Source organism: Macaca mulatta, chromosome 6 (assembly GCF_049350105.2).
Source record: "Macaca mulatta isolate MMU2019108-1 chromosome 6, T2T-MMU8v2.0, whole genome shotgun sequence".
Taxonomy (NCBI): domain Eukaryota; kingdom Metazoa; phylum Chordata; class Mammalia; order Primates; family Cercopithecidae; genus Macaca; species Macaca mulatta.
The window spans coordinates 7,522,615-7,550,516 of record NC_133411.1 but is presented as its reverse complement, the minus strand read 5'-3'; the positions used below and the strand labels follow the sequence as shown (position 1 = coordinate 7,550,516).

At 47.5% G+C, this 27,902-nt stretch overlaps 1 protein-coding gene and 1 long non-coding RNA gene across 2 annotated transcripts in view; one reads left to right on the top strand and one right to left on the bottom strand.

Annotated features, from left to right (window-relative positions):
* The window catches only part of UBE2QL1 (ubiquitin conjugating enzyme E2 QL1), a 45,280-nt gene extending 42,608 nt beyond the window's left edge, over nucleotides 1–2,672 (bottom strand). The window contains exon 1 of the mRNA XM_028849329.2: nucleotides 1,349–2,672. Coding sequence (XP_028705162.1) covers nucleotides 1,349–2,134 — 786 coding nt within the window. The 5' untranslated portion in view covers nucleotides 2,135–2,672. The remainder of the gene's footprint in view (nucleotides 1–1,348) is intronic.
* Nucleotides 767–27,902, top strand: LOC106998644 (uncharacterized). The gene is made up of 3 exons (XR_001445158.3): nucleotides 767–1,532; nucleotides 18,517–18,680; nucleotides 24,457–27,902. It is a non-coding gene; the product is annotated as an uncharacterized LOC106998644 (long non-coding RNA).

The following is a 27,902-nucleotide window of genomic DNA, read 5'->3' as shown; positions in this document are numbered from 1 at the left end:
CAGACACACAGGCCAGGCGGGGAAGAAGCGGTGGCTTCTGATAGGCCGCCTGTAGAAAGATCAAGCCGAGGTCATTCGGGGTCTTTTAAAGAAAACAATGATTTTTCATAAATCTAAAAGATGTCCACATAGCAATGTAATGTTCTTAAGTAATGCTTAATATTGATTCAGGAAAACACCAGAGAACTCAACCGCAGTCGACAGCATATAATTCGAGCAGATAACACCATCACGCACTCACCCTGCTCTCAAGTACTTTGGGGTTTCTTTGCGTAAAGCTGCCATCTGATGCAATAGGTGAGAGGGCTCAGAACTGTTTCGCCCTTATATTGGTATTGCGTTAAAATCTTTAGCTCTGATAAAGGGTTTTAACTGCTTGGGGCAGTGGGGTGAGGGGATGAGGAAAAAGAAGCAGGTCTGAAAGAGACCAAGACCTGGAACGTCTACCCCAGAGGTGGTGGTCCTAAGGGGTTCGGGGAAGGAACGGGGTGCTCTGAGGGAAGAACAGGCATTGCCGTGACGGGGTCTGGTCTTGTCCCTTAAGGGAATGCCCAAACCACACCTCCGCCTCTCTAGAGTGAGCTCCCAAGAGCAAAATTTTCACCTTTCCAGGAGAGGCAGCCCAGAAGAAGGGAGGGGGCGGATTTACAAGCAGGCAGCTGTCCCTCCCCAGGGCACCCACCTGCAGACCTCCCACCCGAGCCTTCTGCGGAACTGTGTGTGTGTGTGTGTGTAGGGGGTGTTGGGGGTGGGTGGGAGATCAGCTGGGTTGGACACTTAAATCCTGAGGTCCAGGAAAAGTTCTCACCTTCATAGAGATTATAGGGACAGGAGATTGAGGAGCAGACAAGGGAGGGGCGAGAAAAGGGGAGATGGAGGGGAAAGAAGAGTAGTGGAGCCAGGGAAGGTGGAGAAGGAAAAAATGGAAAAGGAATGGGGGTGGGAATAGATGGGGGGACAGAGAAAGGGGTGAGGGGAGAAAGAGTCCAGGAGGAAAGGGAGAGGACGGCATGGGAGAGGGAGGCTAAGGAAGAGGGGTGGGAGAGAATTATGGAGGGATGAGGAGAGAACGAGCAAGCTAGAGAGACCAGAGAGACCGGCAGAGACCGAGACCAGACCCGGACGGGAGAGACGGGACGGAAAGCAGGGGCAGGAAGAAAACGCTCAGGGAAAAGAGGCGGAGGCGCTCGGAGCATCCCCGTGGGGCGCTGGTGTAGGCAGAGCCGGGAGCTAGACGGCCGAGAGGCCGACGCAGGCCCTCATCTCCGGGCCCGGGCGCCCGGCGGCGCTGAAGACCCGATTGCCGCCCCGCGCCCCCAGCCCCGCCGCTCTGGCGCGCGCGCCTTACCTGGCCCTTGACCAGGCTGGCTGCGAACTGGCGCATGACGGCCTCCACGGTGTAGGCGCTGGACCAGCCGCGCGGCGTGAGCAGCTCCATGCAGATGGCGCCGCCGTCCAACACGTAGCCGTTCTCCAGGCGCGGGCTGAGCACCCGCATGAAGGGCGGCGAGAAGGGGAAGTTGTCGGGGAAGGTGAGATTGAGCAGAATGAACTCGGTGTTGGTTTCCTTCATGTCCTGCCACAGCACCGAGTCCTTGTCCACCTGGTGCAGCTTCACGTTCCAGTCGAACAGGCTCTCGTCAACCAGCTCCACGGAGATGAAGCGGTCGCTAAGGCGCGCGATGTCCTGCAGCTCCTTCATGAGCCGCCGGCTGCGCACCTGCGTGCAGTGCTGCTGGCGCGCCGCAGGGACCAGGCTGCCGCCCGCCGCCGCCGCCACCGCCGGGCCCGGCCCCGCCCTGGCGCCCGCCGCCCTCTCGCGGGGGCCCCCGGCCCCCGCCGCCGCCGCTGCTGCCGCAGCCGCCGGCGCCTTGTCGCGCGGGGCCAGCTCCGCCGCGCGCTTGCCCTTGCCCTTGCCGGGCCCCGGGCTGGCGTCGCCCGCGCCCCCTGGGTGCTGCTGCTGCTGGGGCTGCTGCTGCTGCTGTTGCTTGTGCCCGCCGCTCTTAGCGCCGCCCTTGCCGCGCAGAGACGCGCTCTGCTGGCCGCCGCCGCGGTGGTTGTGGTGGTGCTTGGGGTCCTCGGTGTCCCGGTTATGCAGGCGGATAAGCCCGATCTTCCGCAGCAGCGTGGCCATTTTAGGCTCGGCGCCGGCTGGGGGCTCTCGTCGGCTCCTCCCCCGGAGCCGGCGAGCCCGGGCGCGGGGCGGCGGCGGCGGGCGACCGCTCAGCGGGGCGAGGCAAGGGCCACCCCAAGCGCCAGCGGCCGTGGCGCAGCGGAGCAGGCAGCACGCGCGCTCGCCGGTTGCGGCGTCGCCGCTGTCATATGACGGGGCCCGCTCCGGCTCGCTCTCCGGCCACCCGGGGAGGGGAGGCGTGGAGGGGACGCGGCGCGGGCGGGGGTCCCCGGGCCGGTCCCTAGGCACAGCCCCCCGAGTCCCGGCGTCTGCTGTCCTTTGTGCGCGGCGGTGGCCGCGCTGGCCCCGAGTCCGAACGCCGCGCCGGGGCGCGCAAAGCCGCCCGCAGTGCCCGGGAGGCAGCGAGTGGCCGCGGGCTCGCGCCTGGCGCTCCTGCGGGCCGTGCCGCGCTGGCGGCTACCGCGGGGCCCTGGCTGCTGCCGCTCGCGTCGCCGCCGCCGCTGCGGCTGCTGACATTGCAGAGGCTGCTGCTCTGTCTGAGCAGAGCGCGGCGCGGAGGGGGCGGCCCTGCTGGCCGGGAGGGGGGGAGCGGGGCGGAGCCGCCGGCTTGCCTGTGCCGAGCCGCCCCCGCCGCCCGCTCCCGCGGCGACACGCGCGCGGCCGCTGGGGGGAGACCGCGGTGCGCGCCGGGCCGGCCGGGCTAGGGGCTGCGGGGGGCGCAGGTCGGGCCGGGGGAGCCGGGCGGGGGCTGGGCGCGGGGTGTGAGCCTGGCGCTCTCGCGGGGGTCTCAGGCACGGGACCCTCCTGCCCGGATCTCGGGTAGCCGCGGCCCCCAGCCCAAGCTTCAGACCCCATTTAACCCCGTTAGCGAGATCTGGGGAAGGGTGGGAGGCAGCCTATAGATGCCTTCGGGTCGGAAGGAGCCTGGGGTTTCCGCACAGCTCGGGGCCGGCTGGGGCCACGTTCTTAAGGACCGATCCAAGAATCGGGGCCGGGGAGTTGGGGGGCCGGGGAGTGTGATGTCCGGAGCGTGCCCGCCGCGATCCCCGAAGAGAAGCACCCTGAGTCACGACTTTGTTTTGCTGGTTGACCCCTCCTCGCCGACCCTGCTCCCCTTCCGCCCGCCGCGCCGAAGGCCTCCGCATTCCCAAGAGGGGTCCCGGGAGGAAGGGCCCGCGGAGCGCTGCCTAGTGACTCGTTTCTGAAGGCTGCGGAGAAGCGCGCCCAGAGCGGGCAGTCGGGGCTCAGGGGCAGGGCACCCCCTCTGCGGATCCCGGAGTGCCGGCGGCACGGGATCAGTCCGCCTTCCACTGGGATGCTGGAATCCCCGCCGCCCTTCCCTTCTTGAACCCATTAAACTCTCTCTGCCTCTGGCGACATTTCAAGCAAAAACCAAGTTTAGATCCCCAGGAACTGGAGGACTGGGAACCCCGAAGCTTCCACGTTTGCAGGAAGATCTTGCTCTGCACTGTGTGGTGTGTGTGTGCGAGTGTGGTGTGTGTGCTTGTCGTGTGGGGTGTGTGTAAGTGTGGTGTGTGTGTATGTGGTATGTATGAGTGTGGTGTGATGTGTGTGAGTGGTGTGTGTGGGTGTGTGTGGTGTGTGTGAGGGTGGTGTGTGAGAGTAGTGTGTGGTGTATGTGTGAGTGTATTGTGTGTAATTGTGGTGTATAGTGTGTGTGGTGTGTGTGGTCGTGTGAGCATGGTGTGTGGTATGTGTGAATGGTGTGTGGTGTCTGAGTGTGGTGTGTGGTGTGTGTGGTATTTGCATGGTGTGTGTGAGCATGGTGTATGAGTGTATCGTGTGTGAATGTTTCATATGTGTGTGATGTGTGTGGGGTGTGTGAGCATGGTATATGAGTATGTGGTGTGTGTGTGGTATGTGTATGTGCATGTGTGTGCTTGTGTGTGGTGTCTGATATGTGTGTGTGGTGCGTGTGACTGATGTGTGTGGTGTGTGAGTGTGGTGTGAGTGTGTAATATGTGTGTGGTGTGTGTCTGTGATGTGTGTGGTGTGCGTGTGTGGTGTGTGTAGTGTGAGTGTGTGGTGTGTGTAGTGTGTGTGTTGTGTGTGTGGTGTGTGTAGTGTGTGTGTGGTGTGTATGTGTGATGTGTGTGTGGTGTGTGTGTGATGTGTGTGTGTGATGTGTGTGGTGTGTGTGGTGTGAGGTATGTGGTGTGTGTGTGGGATGTGTGTGTGGTGTGTGTGTGATGTGTGTGTGTGATGTGTGTGGTGTGTGTGGTGTGAGGTATGTGGTGTGTATGTGTGATGTGTGTGTGGTGTGTGTGTGATGTGTGTGTGTGATGTGTGTGGTGTGTGTGGTGTGAGGTATGTGGTGTGTGTGTGGGATGTGTGTGTGGTGTGTGTGTGTGGTATGTGTAGTGTGTGTGGTGTGTGTGACTGGTGTGTGTGAGGTGTGTCTGGTGTGTGTGGGATGTGTGTGTGTTGTGTGAGTGTGTGGTATGTGTAGTGTGTGTGGTGTGTGTGGTGTGAGGTATGTGGTGTGTGTGTGGGATGTGTGTGTGGTGTGTGTGTGTGGTATGTGTAGTGTGTGTGGTGTGTGTGACTGGTGTGTGTGAGGTGTGTCTGGTGTGTGTGGGATGTGTGTGTGTTGTGTGAGTGTGTGGTATGTGTAGTGTGTGTGGTGTGTGTGGTGTGAGGTATGTGGTGTGTGTGTGGGATGTGTGTGTGGTGTGTGTGTGTGGTATGTGTGATGTGTGTGTGGTGTGTGTAGTGTGTGTGTGGTGTGTGTGTGATGTGTGTGTGTGATGTGTGTGAGTGTGTGGTGTGAGGTATGTGGTGTGTGTGTGGGATGTGTGTGTAGTGTGTGTGGTGTGTATGTGTGATGTGTGTGTGGTGTGTGTAGTGTGTGTTGTGTGTGTGGTGTGTGTAGTGTGTGTGGTGTGTGTGTGATGTGTGTGTGTGATGTGTGTGAGTGTGTGGTGTGAGGTATGTGGTGTGTGTGTGGGATGTGTGTGTGGTGTGTGTGTGGTATGTGTAGTGTGTGTGGTGTGTGTGACTGGTGTGTGTGAGGTGTGTCTGGTGTGTGTGGGATGTGTGTGTGTTGTGTGAGTGTGTGAGTGTGTGGTGTGTGTAGTGTGTGGGGGTGTGTGAGTGTGTGTGTGGGATGTGTGTGTGTTGTGTGTGTGGTGTGTGTAGTGTGTGTGAGTGTGTGGTGTGTGTGTTGTGTGAGTGTGTGGTGTGTGTAGTGTGAGTGTGTAGTGTGTGTGTGTGTGTGTGGTGTGTGTGTGCGGCTGAGCTGCCCAGTGGTGAGGCTACAGTGATGGTGAGGTACAGAAGAGATGACCCTGGAAGCTTACAGGGTTTAGGATTGTAAACCTCGCTGCTGCTGCTGCTGCTGCTGCTGCTGGTTTGACTTTGAACTTGAGGAGCGTCCGCGTTCTCCAGGAAAGCCTTTCATTCTGGGCGCCGTCATGGTGACTTCTTGTTTTTAACTTCTTTCAACATTTTTACCTTTTCTAAATTATTAGAAATTTTCACTGAAAAATAATTCTTCTGGCCACTGTGGAGACAGTTTCAGGCCTGAAGGATCTGGAGTGGGGCGATTTGGGGTTGTCTGCAGTTGACAGCGTGAGCTAAAAGAGCAGGGGTGCCTGCACGCCTGGGTCCCCGACAGACGACTGGCAGACGTGTGCGTCTGTGGAGGCCTGGGGGCCTGTGCTCTCAGGTGGGTGCCGTGGCCGTGGAAATCGCAGCTGCGACGGGAGGGCCTATTTGCCCTGGTTTTATGGTTGTTGTTTTTTTGTTTTGTTTTGAGACCCTGCTCTATCCAGCCCTGTGTTTGTTTGTTTGTTTGTTTGTGTGTGTGTGTTTATTTATTTGTTTTTGAGATAAGGCGAGAAGGAGGATGACAGTGTCTCTCGGTAAAGTTTTGTGAGCTCATCTGACATGAGGGACGGGGCAGGGCGCCAGGCCCTACATGTTTTATTTAACTTCCACAGAGGCCCTCTCAGGTTTCATCTGACCCCTTTCATTGGTGTAGAAACGGAGTCTCAGGGAGGCCCAGCCACTTCCCCAGCTCAGCCACGTGCTGGGAGGCCCAGCTGGGGTCCACACCCAGCGGGGACCCCCTGCGCCAGCTCCGTGCTTCTCTACCTGATGCCCCACGCCGGCTGCATTGCTGGGTCTCAGATGCAGGTGCGGTCTCCGTCCTGCCCCAGGAAGTGAGAAAGCGTCTCCTGGGCGTGATTGTACGGAAACCCGCTGACCTGGTTTTTTTTTTTTTTTGAGACGGAGTCTTGCTCTGTCACCCAGGCTGGAGTGCTGTGGCCGGATCTCAGCTCACTGCAAGCTCCGCCTCCCGGGTTCCCGCCATTCTCCTGCCTCAGCCTCCCGAGTAGCTGGGACTACAGGTGCCCGCCACCTCTCCGGCTAGTTTTTTTTTTTTGTATTTTTTAGTAGAGACGGGGTTTCACCGTGTTCGCCAGGATGGTCTCGATCTCCTGACCTCGTGATCCGCCCGTCTCGGCCTCCCAAAGTGCTGGGATTACAGGCTTGAGCCACCGCGCCCGGCCCCTCAGCAACTCTTTGTAGCAGTGACAACAACAGATCCCACTTGAAGCAGAGACGTCATCAGATGTGGTTTGGGAATAGTTTAGCTGAAATTGCGGGTGGCTCTATGTGAGGCCTCTGTTTCTAGATGGAGTTATTGCTAGGGAGATCAAATACCTTACTGTCTGGTTGTAGATATTTTTTTGAAAGTGGAAGGATCACAATTAATACTGATGCTGGGTCTAGGATCACGCCTGTAATCCTAGCACTTTGGGAGGCCAAGGTGGACAGATGGCTTGAAGTCAGGAGTTTGAGACCAGCCTGGCCAACATGGTGAAACCCCATCTCTACCAAAAATTACAAAAATTACCCAAGTGTGGCGGTACACACCTGTAATCCCAGCTACTTGGGGGGCTGAGGCAGGAGAATCACTTGAACCCAGGAGGTGGAGGCTGCAGTGAGCTGAGATTGGACCACTGCACTCCAGCCTGGGTGACAGAGCAAGATCCTGTCTCAAAAAAAAGAGAAACTTTTGCTGAGACAAGAGGCCAAGCCAGAACAGAGTGGCATGGAGATGGTCATCACCTCCCTTGTTCCTGTCCCTCACACTTAGGGCACCTTGGATCAACTCTTAAAAAGGCTGAAGCCAAACGTTAAAGATTGGAAACAACCTAAATTTACAAAAGAGGGGAAGTGTTAAGTAAATCACACTGAATCAACTTAGAATATATTTTGCAGCAAGAACGTTATAGTTATCAAGATTATATTGCAAAATGGAAATATTCATGATCTACATAATAATTTGAAGTGAGAAAGTAGAGTGTAAAATTATATCCACACGGCAGCTACAACTACATAGAACTATGCATGGAAAAAAAGACTAGAAGGAGAAATTTTGAATGGTGTTATCACTATTATCTCATTAGTACAGGTAGAACATCTCAGTTTAGTCCTTCCTCAGTTCTCCAGCCCATGGATCCAAACATTGCCTTCAGTGGCAGGATGGTCAGGTCAGGGGTGGGCAGAAGGGCCTGTGTGGTTTGTAAACCCCCCTCCTTCTCCCATCCCAGAAGATTCTAGAAAGTTCTGCTTTACCCCGGCATGAACGAATATTTACCTAGCCCAGCAGTGTGTAGAGCTTACATTGTGTTGTAGTTATTCCATTTTGATTTTCACATATCCTAAAATGGAATGTATACCAGTAAAAATGAAAAAAAAATTGTTACCGAATGTTGTCATTTTATTGAAGATTAGACTTATAATATTGAGACAGTTGAATTAAGTGCATTTATCATAGTTAAATAAAATAATTTATAAGGACAACTGTAGGTATCTAGCTCCTGCTATGTTCTCGAGTATTGAGGGGTGGGGAAAGGGAGTGGTTAGGGAATCTGCAGACAGCCTACACCAGTCTATCATGAAGGGAAGAAAGGAAGGGAGAGAGGGATGCTGGTCATCACGAGAGGCCCATCATCAGGGAATGAGTCCTATCTGCCAATGACTCCTCCGTGAGCATTCACCCAGTGGTCCCAGGTGCCGCTGTCTCCAGTTGCAGCTTTTCTGAAGACATGAAGAGCTGCGGTTTGCCCATTTATTATCTGTCTCAAAAACTGCCTCCCAGTTTTTCAGTTGGTCCGATTTCCTCATGAGCCCCAATCTCCTAAAGTCACCAAGACATTGCCTCAAAATACCTTCCCTAAATGTGTACAGGTTATTTACTATCCTAAACTAAGGTGTTAAGATCACTGCCAAAATTAAAAAAAAAAAAAAACACTTTATGCTAAAATAATTCACTGCAAGGGAGCATAGTGTAAGTCTGTGATATTACAGCTCACGTGTCCTTTTATGCCCTTCCCTTCCCATCACCAAGCCTGGCACTTAAATGGCACTTACATATCTTGAGCGCCATCCCGAGCACTTTACATATGTGGACCCATTAAATCTTTGTGACAGCCCTATTAAGTAGGTACTGTGCTTATCCTTACTTTGTAGACGAGTAAACTGAAGCAGGGAGAAATTAAGAAACTTGCTCAAAATAATGCAGTGAACAGTCAGTGGAACCCGGATTCAGACCCAACTTTGGCTCCAGACAGAGCTTGTAGCCACTGCTCCAAGAGCACTCACTGCATGCAGTCGCTGTAGAGACAGCAATGAAGAGATCCTAGCCTCCTGCAGCTGGGGTGCTAGGGAGGATGCCTTTCTCATCTTCTAATCACTCTGCAGCAAATGGCTCCAGATGCTGAAGGAAAGAGCTTGGGGATGTCAAGGAATGCCTCAGGCTTACCTCTGCATTTGCTCAAGACACACGATGGGCACACACACATTTTTGCTGTTGAATTGAAAACCCAACCCAATCTTTATTTCACAGCACAGACATCTGAGGTCCCAGCAGTGAGTCTTGCCCAGAGTCACACAGGAGGTTGTGAGAGAGGAAGCTGGGTCCCTGGTCCTGATACCTTCTCCAAGGTTATTCTCATGGCCGCAGTGCACAGGCTGCTGGGCCTCTATGGGGGGAAGGGCAGAAGGGAAGGAAGAGAGGAAGGTGAAGCGGGCCTGAAAAGGGGAAAGGGTGGCAGGGCAGGAGGTCAGGCAAGTGCTACAACCTGACATGGGTGGTGAGGACTTCTGTCATGCTTGTCATCCTCTGGCACCGTTGGCACACCCTTCCTGTGCTTGCAGAATTTCTCTCCTGAGACAGATTGTATTTTCCAAAGATGGCCACGCTGACTTTGATTGCACTCTTCTCATGGAAGGTTGGGCTCTACGTTCTGTTGGCATTGAATCTGAGTAGTGGCTCAGACTGCTCTGACTAGTGTGGGGACACACAGAAGCCATGTGACTTCCAAGACTAGGTCATCATAGGATACTGCTTTCCTCAGCTTTTTCTCAGGATGTTTCCGGGGAGACCCAGATACCATGTTGAGAGGAAGCCCAAACCACATAGGGTGGCTGTTTGTGTGAGTTTTCCAGTCAGCAGCCCAGTTGAGGTCTTTGCAGACAGCCAGCAGCACCCACCAGACATGTGAGTGAGTGGGTCTTCTGATGATTCTGGACCCCAGTCTTTGAGTCTCACATCTGAGGTGTCAGTCATTATAGAGCCGAAACTATTCGTTCTCACTGTGCCCTGACTGAATTCCTCACCTACAGATACTGTGAGAGATCAAAAAGAATATTGTAGATTTAGATCAGGCAAGAGAAAGAAATAAAGAGCACACAAATAGGAAGAGAGGAAGTCAAACTATCCCTGTTTTCAGATGACATGATTCTATATCTAGAAAACCCCATAATCTTGGCCAAAAATCTCCTTCAGCTGATTAAACAACTTCAGCAAAGTTTCAGGATCAAAATCAATGTACAAAAATCACTAGCATTCCTATACACCAACCACCATCAAGCCAAGTGCCAAATCAGGAATGCAATCCCATTCACAATTACCACAAAAAGAATGAAATGCCTAGGAATATAGCTAACCAAGAAGTGAAAGATCTCTACAATGAGAATTACAAAACGCTGCTCAAAGAAATCAGAGATAACACAAACAAATGAAAAAAGTCCCATGTTCGTGGATAGGAAGAACCAATATCATTAAAATGGTCATACTGCTCAAAGCAATTTACAGATTCAATGCTATTCGTATCAAACTACCAATGACGTTCTTTACAGAACTAGAAAAAACTATTTTAATATTCATATGGAACCAAAAAAGAGCCTGAATAGCCAAGGCAATCCTAAGCAAAACGAACAAAGGTGGAAGTATCACATTACCTGACTTCAAACTATACTACAGGGCTACAGTATGGTACTGGTACAAAAAACAGACACAGAGACCAATGGAACAGAACTGAGAGTCCAGACATATGGCTGTACACCTATGGCCGTAGGATCTTCAACAAAGCTGACAAAAACAAGCCATGGGGAAATGACTCCCTATTTAATAAATGGTGCTGGGATAACAGGCTAGCCACATTCAGAAGATTGCAACTGTACCCTTTTCTTACAGCATATACAAAAGTTAACTCAACATGGCTTAAAGACTTAAATGTAAAACCAAAACTATAAAATCCTTGGAACTTAACCTAGGCAATGCCATTCTGGACATACGAAAATTAAGAACTTCTGCAGAACAAAAGAAACTATCAACAGAGTAAATAGACAACCTACAGAATGGGAGAAAATATATGCAAACTGTTTCTCTGACAAAGGTCTGATATTCAGCATCAATAAGGAACTTAAACAAATCCACAAGAGATAAACAACCTCATTAAAAAGTGGGCAAAATATATGAACGAACACTTTTCAAAAGAAAACATAGATGCAGCCAACAGGCACATGAGAAGCTCAACATCACTGATCATTACCGAACTGCAAATCAAAACCACAATCAGATACCATCTCACACCAGTCAGAATGGCTATTATTAAAAAGTCAAAAAATAACAGATGTTGGCTAGGTTGTGAGAAAAAGGAACACTTATACACTACTGGTGGGAGTGTAAATTAGTTCAACCATTGTGGAAAGCAGTATGGTGATTCCTCAAAGAGCTAAAAACAGAACTACCATTCGACCCAGCAATCCCATTCCTGGATATATATCCAGAGGAATAGAAATAATTCTACCATAAAGACATGCATACAAATGTTCATTGCAGCACTATTCACAATAGCGAAGACATAGAATCAACCTAAGATGCCCATCTATGACAGATTGGATGAAGAAAATGTACATATACACCAAGGAATACTATGCAGCCGTAACAAAGAACGAGATCATGTCTTTTGCAGGAACATGGATGGAGCTGGAGGCCATTATCCTGAGTAAACAAAAACAGGAACAGAAAACCAAATACCACATGTTCTCACTTTTAAGTGGGAGCTAAAGGGTGAGAACAGATGGACACAAAGAAGGGAACAACAGTCACTGGGGCCTATTGGAGGGTGGAGGGTGGGAGGAGGGAGAGGATCAGAAAAAATAACTATGGGGTACTAGGCTTATGTTATGGTTTGGCTGTTTCCCCACCCAAATCTCAACTTAAATTGTACCTCTCAGAATTCCCGCGTGTTGTGGAGGAACCCGGGGGAGATAATTGAATCATGGGGGTTGGTCTTTTCTGTGCTATTCTTGTGATAGTGATTAAGTCTCACCAGATCTGATGGGATTATCAGGGCTTTCTGCTTTTGCTTCTTCCTAATTTTTCTCTTGCTGGCACCACGTAAGAAGTGCCTTTCACCTCCCACAGTGATTCTGAGACCTCCCCAGTCATGTGGAACTATAAGTCCAATTAAACCTGTTTTTCTCCCCAGTCTCGGGTATGTCTTTATCAGCAGCGTGTAAATGGACTAATACAGCTTAGTACCTGGATGATGAAATAATCTGTACAACAAATCCCTGTGACACAAGTTTACCTATATAACAAACCTGAACATGTTCCCCTGAACCAGAAATAAAAGTTAAAAAAATTTAAAAAATATACTGCTGATTTAGGCCGTTATATTTTGGAGTAATCTGCAATACAGCAATAGGTAACCAACACAGCTTATCATAATCCTTGCTTCCTTGAAGCCAGAAACTTGCTTTCTCAGACTCACTTGCAGCCAGGCACAGGCGTGTGACCTGGTCTCAGTCCATCAGACACCCCTGAACAGAACTGTAGGCTGGAAAAGGGAAGCCCAAGGAGAGATCCTTCTTGTGAGTAGGTGGGGAGCCAGCCAGCTTCCGGAGACAGCAGCAGCTAAGGTTCCCATGGGACTTTCGAGCCCAGTGTCACTGGCTCTGTCTAGAGTGCTTGTACCTGGCTAAAGCTGGTGTCTTCCCTGGGGTGGTTCAGTGTTATAATCTTAATTATACCACTCAGATTTTAGGAGTGTCGTTCTAGGCTGTGTAACAGAGCTAGGCTCTGTTCCTAGCTAAATTCTTGACTCTCCTAGAGGTTCCTCAAGTGACATCTCTACATTCCTTTTGGTCTTGCTGGGTTGAACTCTGCTGTTTGTAAGCAAGGACTCTGACTTACACACCTGCAAGCCAGTTTAGACTGACCTTGCTGGAAATAGTGCCTGACACAGAGTTCACACTCCAGATGTTTTTTTGTTGTTGTTGTTGCTATTTACTATTCAGTGTGCCCTAACTCATGGACCTTCCTGCTCCTCTTACTGTCTCAAAGTCTTCACTTCAGTGACCATCCCGGTTTGCTGTTTTCCACACAGACCTAACTCAGGATGGCAAGTAGATTTTATCTCTTCACCAAATTGGGTCAATTAGTGGAAGCTGCCAGTAGAGAAACACTGTGTTAAGAATTGGTGTTGGCTTAGAGGAGAGTGTGGTCATCGATGAAGAATGTCTGCTCTAAGTGCAGGGGGCGGGATTTGGCGTTTGGAACACCTTGCTGTCTTTGACTTAACTTCAAGGAGTCTGGGACAAAATAATTTGGTGAAACTAATTCACATAAAAATTTAAATAACATGTAGTTCCCTAGGAGCATTTATATTTTAAAACAATACACCTTGTATGAGTTAGAACACTGGTTCTTTAACAGAAAGCCATCCGGAGGATCAAGTCAGAAGTTTCTCTTCTATGGAATATGCCATGCAGTTAACTCATGGCTTCCATGGTGGCTCCAGCTGCTGCCTTTTCCAGATTCTGGAAGTGACTGTAACTGAATGACCTGGAAGTTACGCACACCACCTTTACTCATATCCTATTCCACAGTAGTTCCAAGGGGCCCGGGAAATGTGGTCTTCAGCTAGATAGTGTGTGTCCAGATTAGATCCACTAGAAATAAACAGGGACATATGGACACTGGGGACCAGTTAGGAGTCTTTATTACATACACTTTCCTAAGTGGATCATAACAGCTCACTTCTGGAGAGTGAAACTATAAAGTCAAGGATTTCAGATACTGCATGGATGCATGTGATCTTTATTAGGCTTTTCCTCTAGCCTGAACCTGGGTAATCTTCCACTCTGCCCTTCTGATTGGGACGCAGGTTCCCACCCATATAAATTAACACCATCTTGCAATTCTTTGGGGGTATAAGCTATTTTCTCTTGGGTTAGACATGGCGTTTGTCCCCTTAGGGTGTGCTGGGCTCTGGTCTGGTGGGCATGAGAGGTACTGGGTGAGTGCTGAGGAGAAACAGTGTTCCCTTGCAAGGCAGCTTCCAGGTAAGAGTAGCATGAGGGCTTCAGCAAAGGGAGGCCAGTCTCCCAGCCAGGTCAAGAGAAATGACTTCTGTGGGTGAGGGAGGCAAAGCGTGTGAGGGGTGTAGGTTCTCAAAGGTTTCTGAGTCAACTCAAATGGACTCATTTCGGTTTTTAGGGTCAGATTTACTTCCAGTCCGTGCTCTGATTCTCACATGGGAGGTTTGGCACAACTGTGAATTCAACACATCTTGTAATTCTGCAACCTCATCAGCCAAATTTTTGGACTGATTTTCAGCAGTATCAGTCCTTCAGCTAGAAGAGCTCTGGTAATCTTTTAGGGCTTTCATGGAGTGTTTCACCTGTTCTGACTCTTTTTAATTATTTATTGGCTCTCTTATGGTTGCAAGATGGCTTCCATACATCAACAATTACAGCTATTCTTCCCGTGTACCTTTTAAAAAATAAATAATTTTTAAAAAATTGGCAAATAAAAATAGTTTCTCTGACTCTTGTTGAGGTTTTCAACCTCGGAGCTTGTCCTTTCCATGGCAGTCAGAAGCAGCCTAATCCCCGCCCATCCTTGCTACCATAATGGTCAAGTTCAGCAGCGACTTACTCCCCCCGAGCTTTCCTTTCCCTGTGTCCTTTGCCTCAGGCAACCACAGCCGGTAATAATTGTGGAATTGTCATGCTATGACTTTACACTAACTACTGGTTTTCCCATTTTCCACTGACTCCAACCCCATTACTGAGGTCAGGGTCAAAGTTGATTAATAACCTCGATCTTTAAACCCACTTCTGGCACAGAGCCCTAAGTCAATATGCTAAGTGTTTCAATGGAAGGGTTGTTGTTGTTGTTGTTGTTGTTGCTGTTAAGAGGCAGGGTTGGCTGGGCACAGTGGCTCATGCCCATAATCTCATCACTTTGGGAGGCTGAGGCGGGTGGATCATTTGAGGTCAGGAGTTTGAGACCAGCATGGCCAACATGGTGAAACCTCATTTCTACTAAAAGAAAAAGTAAAAAACTTAGCCAGGCGTGGTGGCGCATGCCTGTAATCTCAGCTACTAGGGAGGCTGAGGCAGCAGAATTGCTTGAACCTGGGAGGCGGAGGTTGCAGTGAGCCGAGATCGCACCATTGCATTCCAGCCTGAGCGACAGAGTGAGTTTCACCTGTTCTCACTCTTTTTAATTTCAAAACAAATGTTTTTTTTAAAAAAAGAGAGACAAGGTCTTGCTTTCTTGCCCAGACTGGAGTGCAGTAGTGCCATCATAGCTCATTACCGCCTGGGCTCAAGCAATCCTACTGCCTCAGCCTCCTGAATAGCTGGAACTACAGCCTCAAGCCACCATGCTCAGCTAATAGAAAACATTTAATTCAGATAATTGGTTATAAAGATGTGGAAATGTTCAAGGAACAGAAGGAGAAATGAGTCATTAGTCTAAGGCTTTGGAGCATGAGCCTACCCCTGGAGTTGTGCTGCTTTGGTACTAGCATGGCTGCAGAGGTGTTGTCAACATGGACTGCTCAAATCCACAGTGGCTTCACCTCCACGGTCATGGCAGCAGCTGCTAGGAGCTGGCGTAACATCATAACTCGTTTGTGAATTTATGACCTCCAAATGTCCACTGTTCAAATGCAACACACTGGGTTTGTAGACTGCCTGGAACCGTCTTCGTGAAAATCTCTGAACGATTCCTCTTGGCCTATAGTGTACTTAGCTTTTGCAGCAGAGAAGGAACCTGAGATGGCTTTTGTAATTATGGAGTATAGATTTTCTCTGGCAGTTGAAGGAATTCTTGAGTGGTGAAATGAGTCATGCATTCCTTTCTGAAGAAGAAACTGCTTGGTCCTAAAGAGATTTCCAGAGATAATAATCTAATTTTTCCTGTCCCTTTCATCTTTGCTCGAGGCAAAGGCAGTTACTTTCTGGTTGTGTGGAAGTATAAAATGACAGCTGATATTGCATGTCAAGGTAGCGTCTCTATTCAATGCTACCTTAAATATTAGGTCTAAATATAGGTCCAAATATAGTATTCTGAGAAAGAAAAAGTCAATTCTGCTTCCTGACATGGCTGTGGGGTGGTGAGTGAAATAGTATAATTAGTCGAAATTGAGAACATGTATTATATTTATAGGAAGCATTTTTAAAGCATTAGAATGTAATGAAATCTTTTGAATCTTTTTGCCAGCAGTTTATGACAGTAAAAGCCTTCTTGCACCCATGTCAACCTAGAAAAATACAATTAGGCTGGGTGCAGTGGCTCACGCCTGCAATCCCAGCACTTTGGGAGGCCAAGGCAGGCAGATCACTTGAGGCCAGTTCAAGACCAGCCTGGCCAACATGGTGAAACCCCATCTCTACTAAAAATACAAAAAATTAACCACGCATGGTGGCATACACCCATAGTCTCAGTTACTTGGGAGGCTGAGGCAAGAGAATTGCTTGAACATGGTAGGTGGAGGTTGCAGTAAATTGAGATTGCATCACTGCACTCCAGCATGGGCAACAGAGTGAGACTCCATCTCAAAAAGAAAAAAAGATAGTATCTGATTTTAAAAACTATTTTAAATAGAGAGTTAATTTACATACAGTGAAGTGCACACATGTAGTTGTACAACTCAGTGGGTTTTGAAAAATGGTTCTCACCTGTGTAATTTACCCCAATTAAGGCATGGGGAACTCTAGAAAGTTCCCCCATGTTCCTTTCTGGTCATGCTCACCCCACCCCTCCACCAGAGGCACCCTCTGTTTTGATTTCTCTCATCAAAAACTAGTTTTGCTTATTTCTGAACTTTGCATGAATGGAATGATACAGTACGTACTCTTATATCTGGCTTCCATTAATCCATATATAATCTCATGGGGAGACTGGCCCATGCTGTTGCATAGGTCAGTAGTTTGTTTTTATTGGCCAGTAGTATTTATTATATGGATATTCCACCATCTGTTTATCCATCCTCCTTTTGGAAAGCATTTGGGTTGCTTTGCTTCTGACCATTGTGTAAATAGATGAACAATGAACACTTGTGTGCAAGTCTTTGTAGACACTTATTTTCATCTGTCTTGGGTAAATGCCAAGGAGTGGACTTACTGCATCAAAGGCTAGGTATATGTTTAAATCTGTAAGAAACTCCCCAACTCTTTCCTAAGCTGGCTGCACCATTTTACGTTCCCACCTGTAAAACTTAGAAAATGAGGAAAAGAACCACCAGTGGACCTGGAATTGGGAGAAATCCCTGAAAGACAACGGTAGATAGAAGCAGATGGGCAGACAGGGTAGCCCGGAATATCCACAGCAGGTGTGTCCTGCCACAGAACTTGGAGCTATTCCAGAGGAAGCAGGAATGAAGAGCAGGGCACGGAACACAGATCCTCATCATAGTTAACCTGGCTGTGCCAGCAGGAGGCGGCACTGGGAGTAGCATCCAGGCTCAGAGCAAAAGCTGCATGCATCCAAGGGACCCCACAGGATGAGCTGGGAGCTGGTCTCCTTGATGACAAGTACCAGTTCCTTCCTTCTGGAAGTGTGCACCTCATTCTCAATCAAACATCTGATGAAAAGCAACCTTAAGCAAAGAATTAACACCCGAGGAAACAAAGTTAAAAGAATGAGAGAGAGAGAGAGAAATATATACAATGACTATCTTCAAGAGAGATATGAGATAAATGTAGTCTCTCGCAGTGCATAGATTTCTGAATTCATTCTTACTGAATGATAGAATATGTGCATAAATAAATTAGTCCAGGAATGGATATTTAGATGGAAAAGCTTGTGCCCTAATCAAAGCAATCCCCACTGGTGATACCGCCTTTCCAGAAACATATTTGTGCAGCTTTTCTCCTGCGGATCCAGGTGCTACAGATAGGGAGGAAGAACATTTCAGGCAGCTGGCTCTGGCAAAGTCCCACATTGCTTTGAGAGATATGACTGCACAGACAGTCAGGCAATACGTGGAAGAGAAACCACCACTGATTGGTCCCCACGGTGGAATGAGTCGTGACTGCAGCAAAGACCATGACGACGACGCGTCTGCCCTGAGCTCAGAATCCCTGACATGGGGCTCAGGGAAGGGTTTTATCATTAGCGTGTGAGATACATTCATCCACAGGAGCGCCCCGGCACAGACTTCTTTCAAATGCAAGGAACAGGCTGGGGTTAGAAAAGAATAAATGATATTTTAGCTTAATTTATGTTGTTTACTGGGGGAAAAAAGAAAGATAGGAAAAACTTAATGTGTCAAACATGATGGTGATTTCAATGGAATGCAGAGTAATAACTAAGGTGTGTGCTCTCCCCACACCATCATGGCTTTAGGATCTGATACCATTCTGAAGTGCAAGAGTATTAATTTAGCTGAAAGAAAGCTAGGTATAGGGGATGGGAGACACCGCTGATTAGGGACTCCAGATATTTATTTTAGGGTCGGTGATACTTTGGTCTGTGTTATCTCTATACCTCTATACCCATATTTGTGTTTCACTTTGTCTTTTGTTTAAAACGTACATTTTGATTATAACTATTTCTGCAAAAAGTGATGTGTTTTGGAGGCATGAGATATGTGGGTGGGCTTTCACACAGAGAGACACGATCACAACAAAAATCTATAGTACTTTACTAGAAGTAAATCAACTGTATTTGAAAATGTCTAAAACGTCCGATTTTCACATTGGAAAAGGTGGTGCTTCAGTGCACATCGATACTGTCACGTTCCTTTCCTCTTTGTCTCCAGTTGCATCTTTATTGAGATCAGCTCATGATACAACAAGCAACTAGATTGGTCTGCTTATTGCTCTCTGGGCACCCAAGCAGAGATACTGCGGTTTTACCATCTGATCATGGTCCTGCCATCCCATAGAGCTTCCCAGTCCTCCCTGGGATGTCATACTTGCTCACGTGAGTCACTCTCCAGATCTTCCCTGTGTGTTCTCTCTTAGCATAAAACGCCACCAGGGCAGCATTAACCCTTTCTGTCAAGAGGGTGGGTGATGGGTGAGCGAACAACAGAGTAACTGCTCTTTGACCTTGAAAGAGTTCAAGGTTTACACGATATTTACCCTTCCTATGTGCATAGCATTGGAATATTTTATCATTTTTCCTATCTAATTCAGTCTAGGGTATTCTAGTATTTCATTTTTTAGAAAATGCTAAATTGGGCCGGGCGCAGTGGCTCATGCCTGTAATCCCAGCATTTTGGGAGGCCAAGGCAGGTGGATCACTTGAGGTCAGGAGTTTGTGACCAGCCTGGCCAACATGGTGAAACCTCGTCTCTACTAAAAATACAAAAATTAGCCAGGCATGGTGATGCATGCCTGTAATCCCAGCTACTTGGGAGACTGAGGCAGGAGAATCTCTGGAACCCTGGAGGCAGAGGTTGCAGTGAGCCAAGATGGTACCACTGCACTCCAGCCTGGGCGACAGAGCTAGACTCCATCTGAAAAAAAAAAAAAAAAAAAAAAAAGCTACACTGATTTCACTTCTTTCTAATAGGCTTTGGTTCGCAGTGTTAAAATTCTACTCTATATCATCTTCTACTGATAAAATAGAACCTTCTCTCCCTCCACACACCACAAAATTTTTGTTTCACCGAAAGCTTTGATAGGTAGGAAAGCGGTATTCTGGGCTATGACAGGAACACTCAAGATGAAGCCATCTTTTAAAGAAAGGGAGTGGACCTAGTACGACTTCAGGAGTCATCACCCTCAGTTATTCCTAAACCGTTTGGAGCCTGCCGCTCCTTGCCCACTGGGGTGTGAGTCAGCTGGAGCTCACCCAGTCCTAACCCGCCCTGTGTGCCTGTGTGGGCAGAACAGCCCGAAAAGTTTATTTTGTGCTTTGCATTCACAAGTAGCTGCAGAAAAGCTCATAATACATCTCTCTGAGTCTTATCACTTTGCAATCTCATCTTTTCTGAGAAAATATTCTATTTTTTTAGTGCTGCCTTTTTGCCTAGGCTGGCAATTTTTTTGAAGATAGATTTATTCAGAGTTAGCCTCTGCAGAATAAAAAATTAGGCAATTTAAAAAGATAGATATTACTTTCTCAAAACAGATAAGACACAAGTTGTACATATATATATATATATATATATATATATATATTTTAAAAGCAATTACCATCTGCCCGATAGAGAAGAATAACTGTTGGAATTGAGGTTTATTGTGTAGTTTTATAATTAGGATGCCTCCGAACAGAACAATATCCTTATCAGAATTCATGAGGAATGCCTTCTAATATTTTCCTTTTATTTTCAAACTCATTATGTAAACAGTCCTTTGGTTTTCAGCAAGAGGAATTTAGAATGTAGAAGGTTGTCTGGCAGGGCAGAGCATTTGCAAAGATATATATATTTTCTAAAGGGTTTCAAGAGGTGGAGGGGCTACTTCAGTAAGCTGAGAGCCAGGTCCTTTGTGATTGATATCACTCACGTCACTCTTGTCAAGGGTGCGTGCTGAACTAGCTGCTGACTCTCAACCCCGAGGCCAGCTCCTGGCTGCATGAGATGTGGGTGGGACCCACTGACAAGGCTGCCCTGTGGTCCCCAATGTCCCTGCCTCCTGCAGGGCTCCTCCACATTCGGTTCTGCCTGTCTCTGGACCACTTATATACTCTGATCTGGGACATGGTCACTCTCGTGCTACCAGTCAAGAGCCTCTCTTATCCCTGAGATGCCCTTGCCTCCCCTTCCTTAGTTACCTGTGGTCTCCCCAGAGTGTGGACTATTTGGATCATTCAACTGGGTTTAAATGAGCATGGGCTGGGGGTGAGGAAAATGCTGTGTCCCCCCAAGACACACACACAGAATGTCCCCTGTTCAGGACTGAATTGTGCCTCCTCTAAATTCATATGTTGACGCCCTAACCTCCAGTGCTTCAGAAGGTGACTGCACTTGGAAATAAGGCCTTTAAAGAAGTGATTAAGGTTAAACAAGGTCATTGGGGTGGACCCTAACCCAGTGTGACTGGTGTCCTTATCGTAAGAGGTAATTAGGAGGACATAGCAGGACGCTAAGGAGAGAGGCCTCAGAAAAAGCCAACCCTGCCAACGCCTTGATCTTGGACTTTCAGCTTTCAGAATGGTGAGACAATCCATTTCTGTAGTTGAAGCCCCCAGTCTTTGGTACTTTGTTATGGCAGCCCTAGCAGATGAACACACCCCCGCGCCAGGAATCTGTTAACCCAAGTGGCATTTCACACAACACAGAGGGGAGATGTCTTTGAGCAAAGCTTCCTTGCCAAGTCTAGATGGCAGTTGCTTCTATTTTCAACCTCCCTCCGTAAGCTAGTTGTAGTTGATGGTGTAAAACACAGGCAGACCCTGACTTTGGGAAGGGCTGTGTCCCCAAGGCTCACTTTTTTTTTTTTTTTTGAGACGGAGTCTCGCTCTGTCACCCAGGCTGGAGTGCAGTGGCTGGACCTCAGCTCACTGCAAGCTCCGCCTCCCGGGTTTACGCCATTCTCCTGCCTCAGCCTCCCGAGTAGCTGGGACTACAAGCGCCCGCCACCGCGCCCGGCTAGTTTTTTGTATTTTTTAGTAGAGACGGGGTTTCACCGTGTTAGCCAGGATGGTCTCGATCTCCTGACCTTGTGATCCGCCCGTCTCGGCCTCCCAAAGTGCTGGGATTACAGGCTTGAGCCACCGTGCCCGGCCAAGGCTCACTTTTAAGTCTGTTAGAAAACAAACCATATTTGTCCTAAAAACACTGTTATGCACGGTGATTAGGTCCCCAAACCACTACACAGTGGCTTTTAAAATCCTAATATATAGAATTATTTCCTGGCTGGTCTATGTCCTCTCTTACAAGCCATCAGACAGACAGACTTAGTTCCCACCCACAGAAGGCTATATTGCTTTCTGTTTTGCTGGTACCACTGGGGTTTTTCCTGGGCTCATCCAGCACAAGGTGCTGGGATCTGAGATGGTGTGGGAGGGGGATCCTTAAAGTCTTTCTCCATTCCTATATTTGAAGACTTTCATGTAATAGCTGGCTTTGCTTACTCTTTCCTGCCAAGTAGGTTATGAACAGCCTATAAGTAGGGTTCTCACCTTCTCCTCTTCTGCACCCCTCAATGGCCAGCAAAGCCTGGCACCTGTAGGTGCTTGAAAATGACCTCTGAGATTGTGCGGATGGAGAAGGCTGTGGTCTCAGTGGAGGATGTCGGGGACCCGATGGGAGGGGGCTGGCTTCCCCTTCCCTTCCCTGTCCTTCCCCTCCCAGATGGGCCTTGGCGAATTGCACTTGGGGAGATAGAAAGGTCTTCTCTCCCCTCTCCTCCCCTCTGTCTTATTGATGGTGGAAGGGTCAGGCCCCAAGGGCTCTGGGAGAGGAGAGCGAGAAAGGAGGGCAAACTCAGGAAGGGAGCGGCCCTGGGCTGTGGCCGGCCGCCTGCCAGCATGGAGAGTCAGCTTTCCTCCCCAATCTCCTAGCTGGAAGAGCCTCAGAACGCATCTAGTCCATCCCTGGATTCAGGGACAGGCTCCTAAGTGGCAACACTGTCACAGAAAGACTTCACAGGCGGCAGCAAAAGCAGATCCAAAGACTTCTGGGTCCCGGCAGGCTCCGAAGCCTGGGGCCCTTCTGTTTGGGTGGTTCTCCAGCTCCTCTGTGTCCCCACTGGCCCCAGGCCCGGGAACTTCTCCAAAGGAAGACAGAGCAGTGATGAACGAGCTCAGGCTGGGAACCAGAAAGGGCTATTTTTACAAGTCATACACAGAAGCCGAGTCTGTGACATAGAACGAGTCTGTGTACAAACAGGAAATGTGACCCATCTTGTGACGACTTTCAAACGTCACAGAGTCTGAGGTCATGATGACATATGAAAGGAATGTTTCCTCAAGGTCTAGGATCTGCTGAGTTTTATGCAATAATAAAATTTGGAAATATTCAAATATGAGAATAGTTTCTTAAAATATCCACATTTGAAAATAGTGTCAAATTAGAAATACAAGTATATGACAAATTGCCTAATATCACTAAGGATGAGAAATGCAAATCAAAGCCACAGTGAGGTCTCATCTCATGCCAGTTAGAACAGTTACTATCAAAAAGGCAAAAGTGAACGAACGCTGACAAGGCTGCCAAGGAGAGGGAATTCCCACACGGGGTGTGGGAATGTAAACTAGCACAGCCACTTTGGGGAACAGTATGGAGGCTCCTCAAAACACTGCAAATAGGAATATCACATGATCCAGCAACCCCACTAGTGGGCATTTGCCCAAAGGAAAGGACATTAGTATATCCAAGAGACATTACACCCTCATGTTTACTGCAGCACTTTTCACACTTGCCAAGATATGGAATCTACCTAGATGTCCAACAACAAATGCATGGATAAAGAAAATGTGGTATATATACACCATGGACTACGATTCAGCTCTAAAAAAGAATGAAATTGGGAGGTTGAGGTGGGTGGATCACCTGAGGCCAGGAGTTTGAGATCAGCCTGGGAAACATGGTGAAACCCCATCTCTACTAAAAATACAAAACATTAGCCAGGTGTGGTGGTGGGTGCCTGTAATCCTAGCTACTAGGGAGGCTGAGGCAGGAGAATCGCTTGAACCTTGGAGGTGGAGGTTGCAGTGAGCCAAGAGCACCCCAGTGCACTCCAGCCTGAGGGACAGAGCAGGATTTTGTCTAAATAAAAAAGAATGAAATTCTGTCATTTGTGGCAACATGGATAGGACCGGAGGATGTTATGTTAAGTGAAATAAACCAGGAACACAAAGTTAAACATCCCCTGTTCTCCCTCATATGTGGAAGCTTAAAAAAGCTGATCTCATAGAATTGAAAAGTAGAACAGAGGATACTAGAGGTTGGGAGGGGAGGGCAGCTAGGGAGAGATTTGTTAAAGGATGCAAAGTTACAGGTAAATAGACAGGAGGAATAAGTCCTAGTGTTCTAGACCAGCAGTCCCCAAACTTTTTGGCAGCAGGAACTGGTTTTGTGTAAGACAATATTTTTCATGGGCCAAGGTAGGGGATGATCCATCTCAGATCATAAGGCATTAGATTCTCATAAGGAGTGTTCAACCTAGATCCCTGGCATGCGCAGTTCACAATAGGGTTTGCACTCCTTTGAGAATCTAATGCTGCTGCAGATCTGATAGCAGGTGGAGCCCAGGCAGCAATGCTCGCTGGCTTGCCACTCACCTCCTGCTGTGCAGCCGGTTCCTAACAAGCCAGGGTGCTGATCCATGGCCCGGGGGCTGGGCACCCTGTTCTATGCCACTGTGGGATGACTGTGGTTAACAATAATATATAGTTTCAAACAGCTAGAAGGAGAATATGGAATGTTCCCAACACAAAAATGTGCTAAATATTTGTGAGACTGGGTCCGCTGATCACCCTGGTGTGATTACTGTACATTATATATACTGAAACACAATTTTATGAAATTCAGCAAGCCCTAGGACCCATAAACACGTACAATTGTTATGTGTCAATTAAAAATGCACAAATAAGGAAAGTCTTGAAAACAAGCCTGAAAGTATTACCCTGTCTTAAGGAAAGCTCCCTGAAATGGTGGGTGAGACTCGATTTATTCTGAAGCGCAACTCCCCAACTCCCCATACTGTCTCCTAAACTGAACTCGTCGGATATTAGTTTAATCTTCCTCCCTCTCTCCCTCTCTTCTCCTCCCTTTCTTTCTCTGTCTTTCTCTCTTTCTTCTCAGACAAGAACATCTGAATGCGGAAATGGTCAAGCCTGGGAAAATCCATGACCCGCTCAACCAACTTTTGTCTTTGACCACTGCACCAAGATCTTTCAGACTACATGGACAAGCAATTGTCGATTGATGATTGAAGATGAGGCACAATATTAGGCCTAGTCTCAAGAGGGTTTCCAGAAAGATGTGATTGTCCTTTCAGGTGGCAGTTGCATAAATGTGCTCCAGACAGCCTACTTTCCCATGAGAATGGCATGGAAGCATTGTTCATGAACTCGCGCAGCATCTTGTGGCTGAAATGTATTCTTAGCTTGCATTGACTTTTGTTGAGTATGGAGTTCCGCAGGTTTGCTCACAGTGGCGGGGCTGCTCTTCCTTTTGCCTTAGGCTTGCATCTCTCATGCTCTGGCGAAGCTGTTTTGTTGCAGTAGAGATTTTGTTGAGTGGTCTCTGTTGGGTTGATTTTCTGGGCACCACCAACAGAATTACTTAATTGGGAGTAAGTTATTTAACTTCTGTGAAATTTGTGTTCTCATCAATAAAATGAGGATAGTCCTTTCTCATACTGATTGCTAGATTAGATGTAACGTTTCCAGAATTCCTAGCTCATAGGAGTCACTCAGATATCTGTGATCTGAAAGACATCAGTAACGGTTCCCTTCAGCTTTATTTTCATCTCAGGTGTCTACAGCATCATGATTCAATCAGGGGATTTTCGACTTTGGCACTACCAATATTTTGGGCCGAGTGAGTCTTGGTGGTGGGGGTTGCCCTGCACATCCTAGGATGTTGAGCAACATCCCTGGCTTCTACCATCTGGATACCAGGAGAAACCCCTATGCCGGGTGTCTCCAGACATTGCCTAGCATTCCTGTGGGGGCAAAACCCCCCTGGCTGAGAATCACTGATTTAACCTAAAAGGATAGAGTTTTTAGTTATGAACTTCAGACTCATAGTGAGTTTGGGGGATTCTCCAGATGCCACCCTACAGCTTTCTGACATGTCTCCAAGGCATGTTAGCCCACCTCAGCTTCCCTAGTAGCTGGGATTATAGGCATGTACCACCAGGCCTGGCTCTTTTTTGTATTTTTTGCAGAGACCAGGCTGATCTTTAACTCCTTGGCTCCAGCGATCTGTCCATCTCAGCCTCCCAAAGTGCTGGAATGCACCCAGGCTGTCTGTGCAAAGGGAGGAATAGGTGCTTGAACAGAAGAGAGATGCTGCTCAGAACTACTTAGGGACTGAATAGTGTTGTTAGAATCTGAGTAAAAGGATGTGGTTTTGAGGCTATGGCTACCCCCAAAGAAGATAATTGGTACTAGGAATTTGCCGTGTCCTTAATTACTGTGACCATCTTTAATTTTCTGTCTGCTTCCAGAGAAATGTTGGAATAGTTTTATGAACAGTGGTTGTACCAAGCATGATAAACTTTATTTCCTTTTTTTGAGATGGAATTTCGCTTTGTCACCCAGGCTGGAGTGCAATGGTGCGATCTCAGCTCACTGCAGCCTCTGCCTCCCGGGTCAAGCGATTCTCCTGTCTCAACCTCCGGAGTAGCTGGGATTACAGGTGTGTACCACCATGCCTGGTTAACTTTTGTATTTTTAGTAGAGATGAGGTTTCACCATGTTGGCAAGGCTGATCTTGAACTCCTGACCTCAGGTGATCCACCTGCCTTGGCCTCCCAAAGTACTGGGATTACAGGGATGAGCCACCGCATCAGGTCATAAACTTTACAGTGCTTCTACATGACAAATGTCATTTGATTCAAGATCTATGTCTATACATCAATAGATGCATTCATGCTTCCACCTATTCATTCATTCTTCCATCCATTCATCTATTCGTCTGTCAAAGTCCCTTAGAGGTAACCTATCTCAAAAGGCAAAAGGCTAAATGTTTTAGTCAAGTGCAGAGAGAATCAGGATCTCCAGTATGATCTGCTTTTAAAGATGATATATGTGCATATATATACACGCCTATAGGTATATATGTTTAAGTATGCATAGATATATGTAACATATATTTTTAATATATGATATGCATATCTATTAACACATATGTTATCATAAATGATATAATTAGAATCAGATACTCTAGGTATATGTTCTCCAGTAAAAATGGCATCAGGCATAGAACTTGCATATGTTAGTGAGAGGGAAGACAATTTCTGTTCTCAAGGACATTTTAATCCAGTGAAGCATAGCATATGAATTAACAGTATATTTTTAAGAAAAAAGTAGCAGGAAATAAGAACATTGTTATTATTATCACTGCTATTATCTGAGACAGAGTCTCGCTCTGTCACCCAGGCTGGAGTGTAGTGGCACCATCACAGCTCGCTGCAGCCTCGACCCCTCGGGCTCAAGTGATCCTCCCACCTCAGCCTGCTTAGTAGCTGGGATTATAGGCGTGCACCACCACGACTGGCTAATTTTTGTATTTTTTGCACAGACAAGGTTTCACTATGTTACCCAGGCTGGTCTTGAACTCGTTAGTTCAAGCAATCTGTCCACCTCAGCCTCTCAAACTGCTGAGATTACAGACATGAGCAAGTGCACCCCACCAATATCACATTATTAAATATGTACTTTCTTGTGAAGGAGAAAGATGGCTTGGTAATTGGGAGACTGTTATTTTCCTTATGAAAACTTATTTTTCTGTGCTCTTTGAGTCAGTGATTTCCTTTTGCTGAGTCTCAGTTTACTCACTTTTAAGATGTTTTCATTTGTATCTACTGGAAGTTCTTGCTAGAGCTTATTCCACGAGAAATCTGGGACTCCTGCAATGACTGATACCACCTAGTCAATTCCTATTTTCCTCCTTTACTTACACATTTTCAAAACTATTTCTTAATCTCTTGCTTGTCTGAAGGAGGTTTTTTTCTACTGTGTAAATGTTTGAGTCTAGCTGGTTGATTTTTATGAGCTGTTTGCCTGAAGCTTAATAAATAAGACATCATTTTAAAAGGGCTTTTACTTTATGAAGAATGAGAAAAGTTAAGCTGCAGTATTCCCAGATTTGATCCACAGCACGCTCGATGTCACATGTACACTTACAGATGTTTTTATTGGAAACCCCCTTTTATTTGTCAGTTTTCCTCTGCTTCCCGTCTTTACAAGTTGTGGCTTATGTCTGCAACTCTCCAGATTTCATCTATTTCCAAAGTCAAATGATTTTTCATTTATTTGAATCAAATGAGGTCTGCTGTTAGTCAATTTTGCAGGTGTGAAAAAGATATTGTTCATTTTTTCTACAACATTTCCCTTTCCTGTAAAATGACAAATTCTAGCAAATCAAAATTTGACGGGAAAGCAGTTCTCATATTTACATGCTTAGAATAAGCAATAAGCAGGTAACTTTTAAAACTCTTCCTTTTAACCTAAGAATTTAACTCTTCCTTTTAAGCTGAGTAATAAATAAAAGTTTCGTTCATTCACTCTTCATTCATT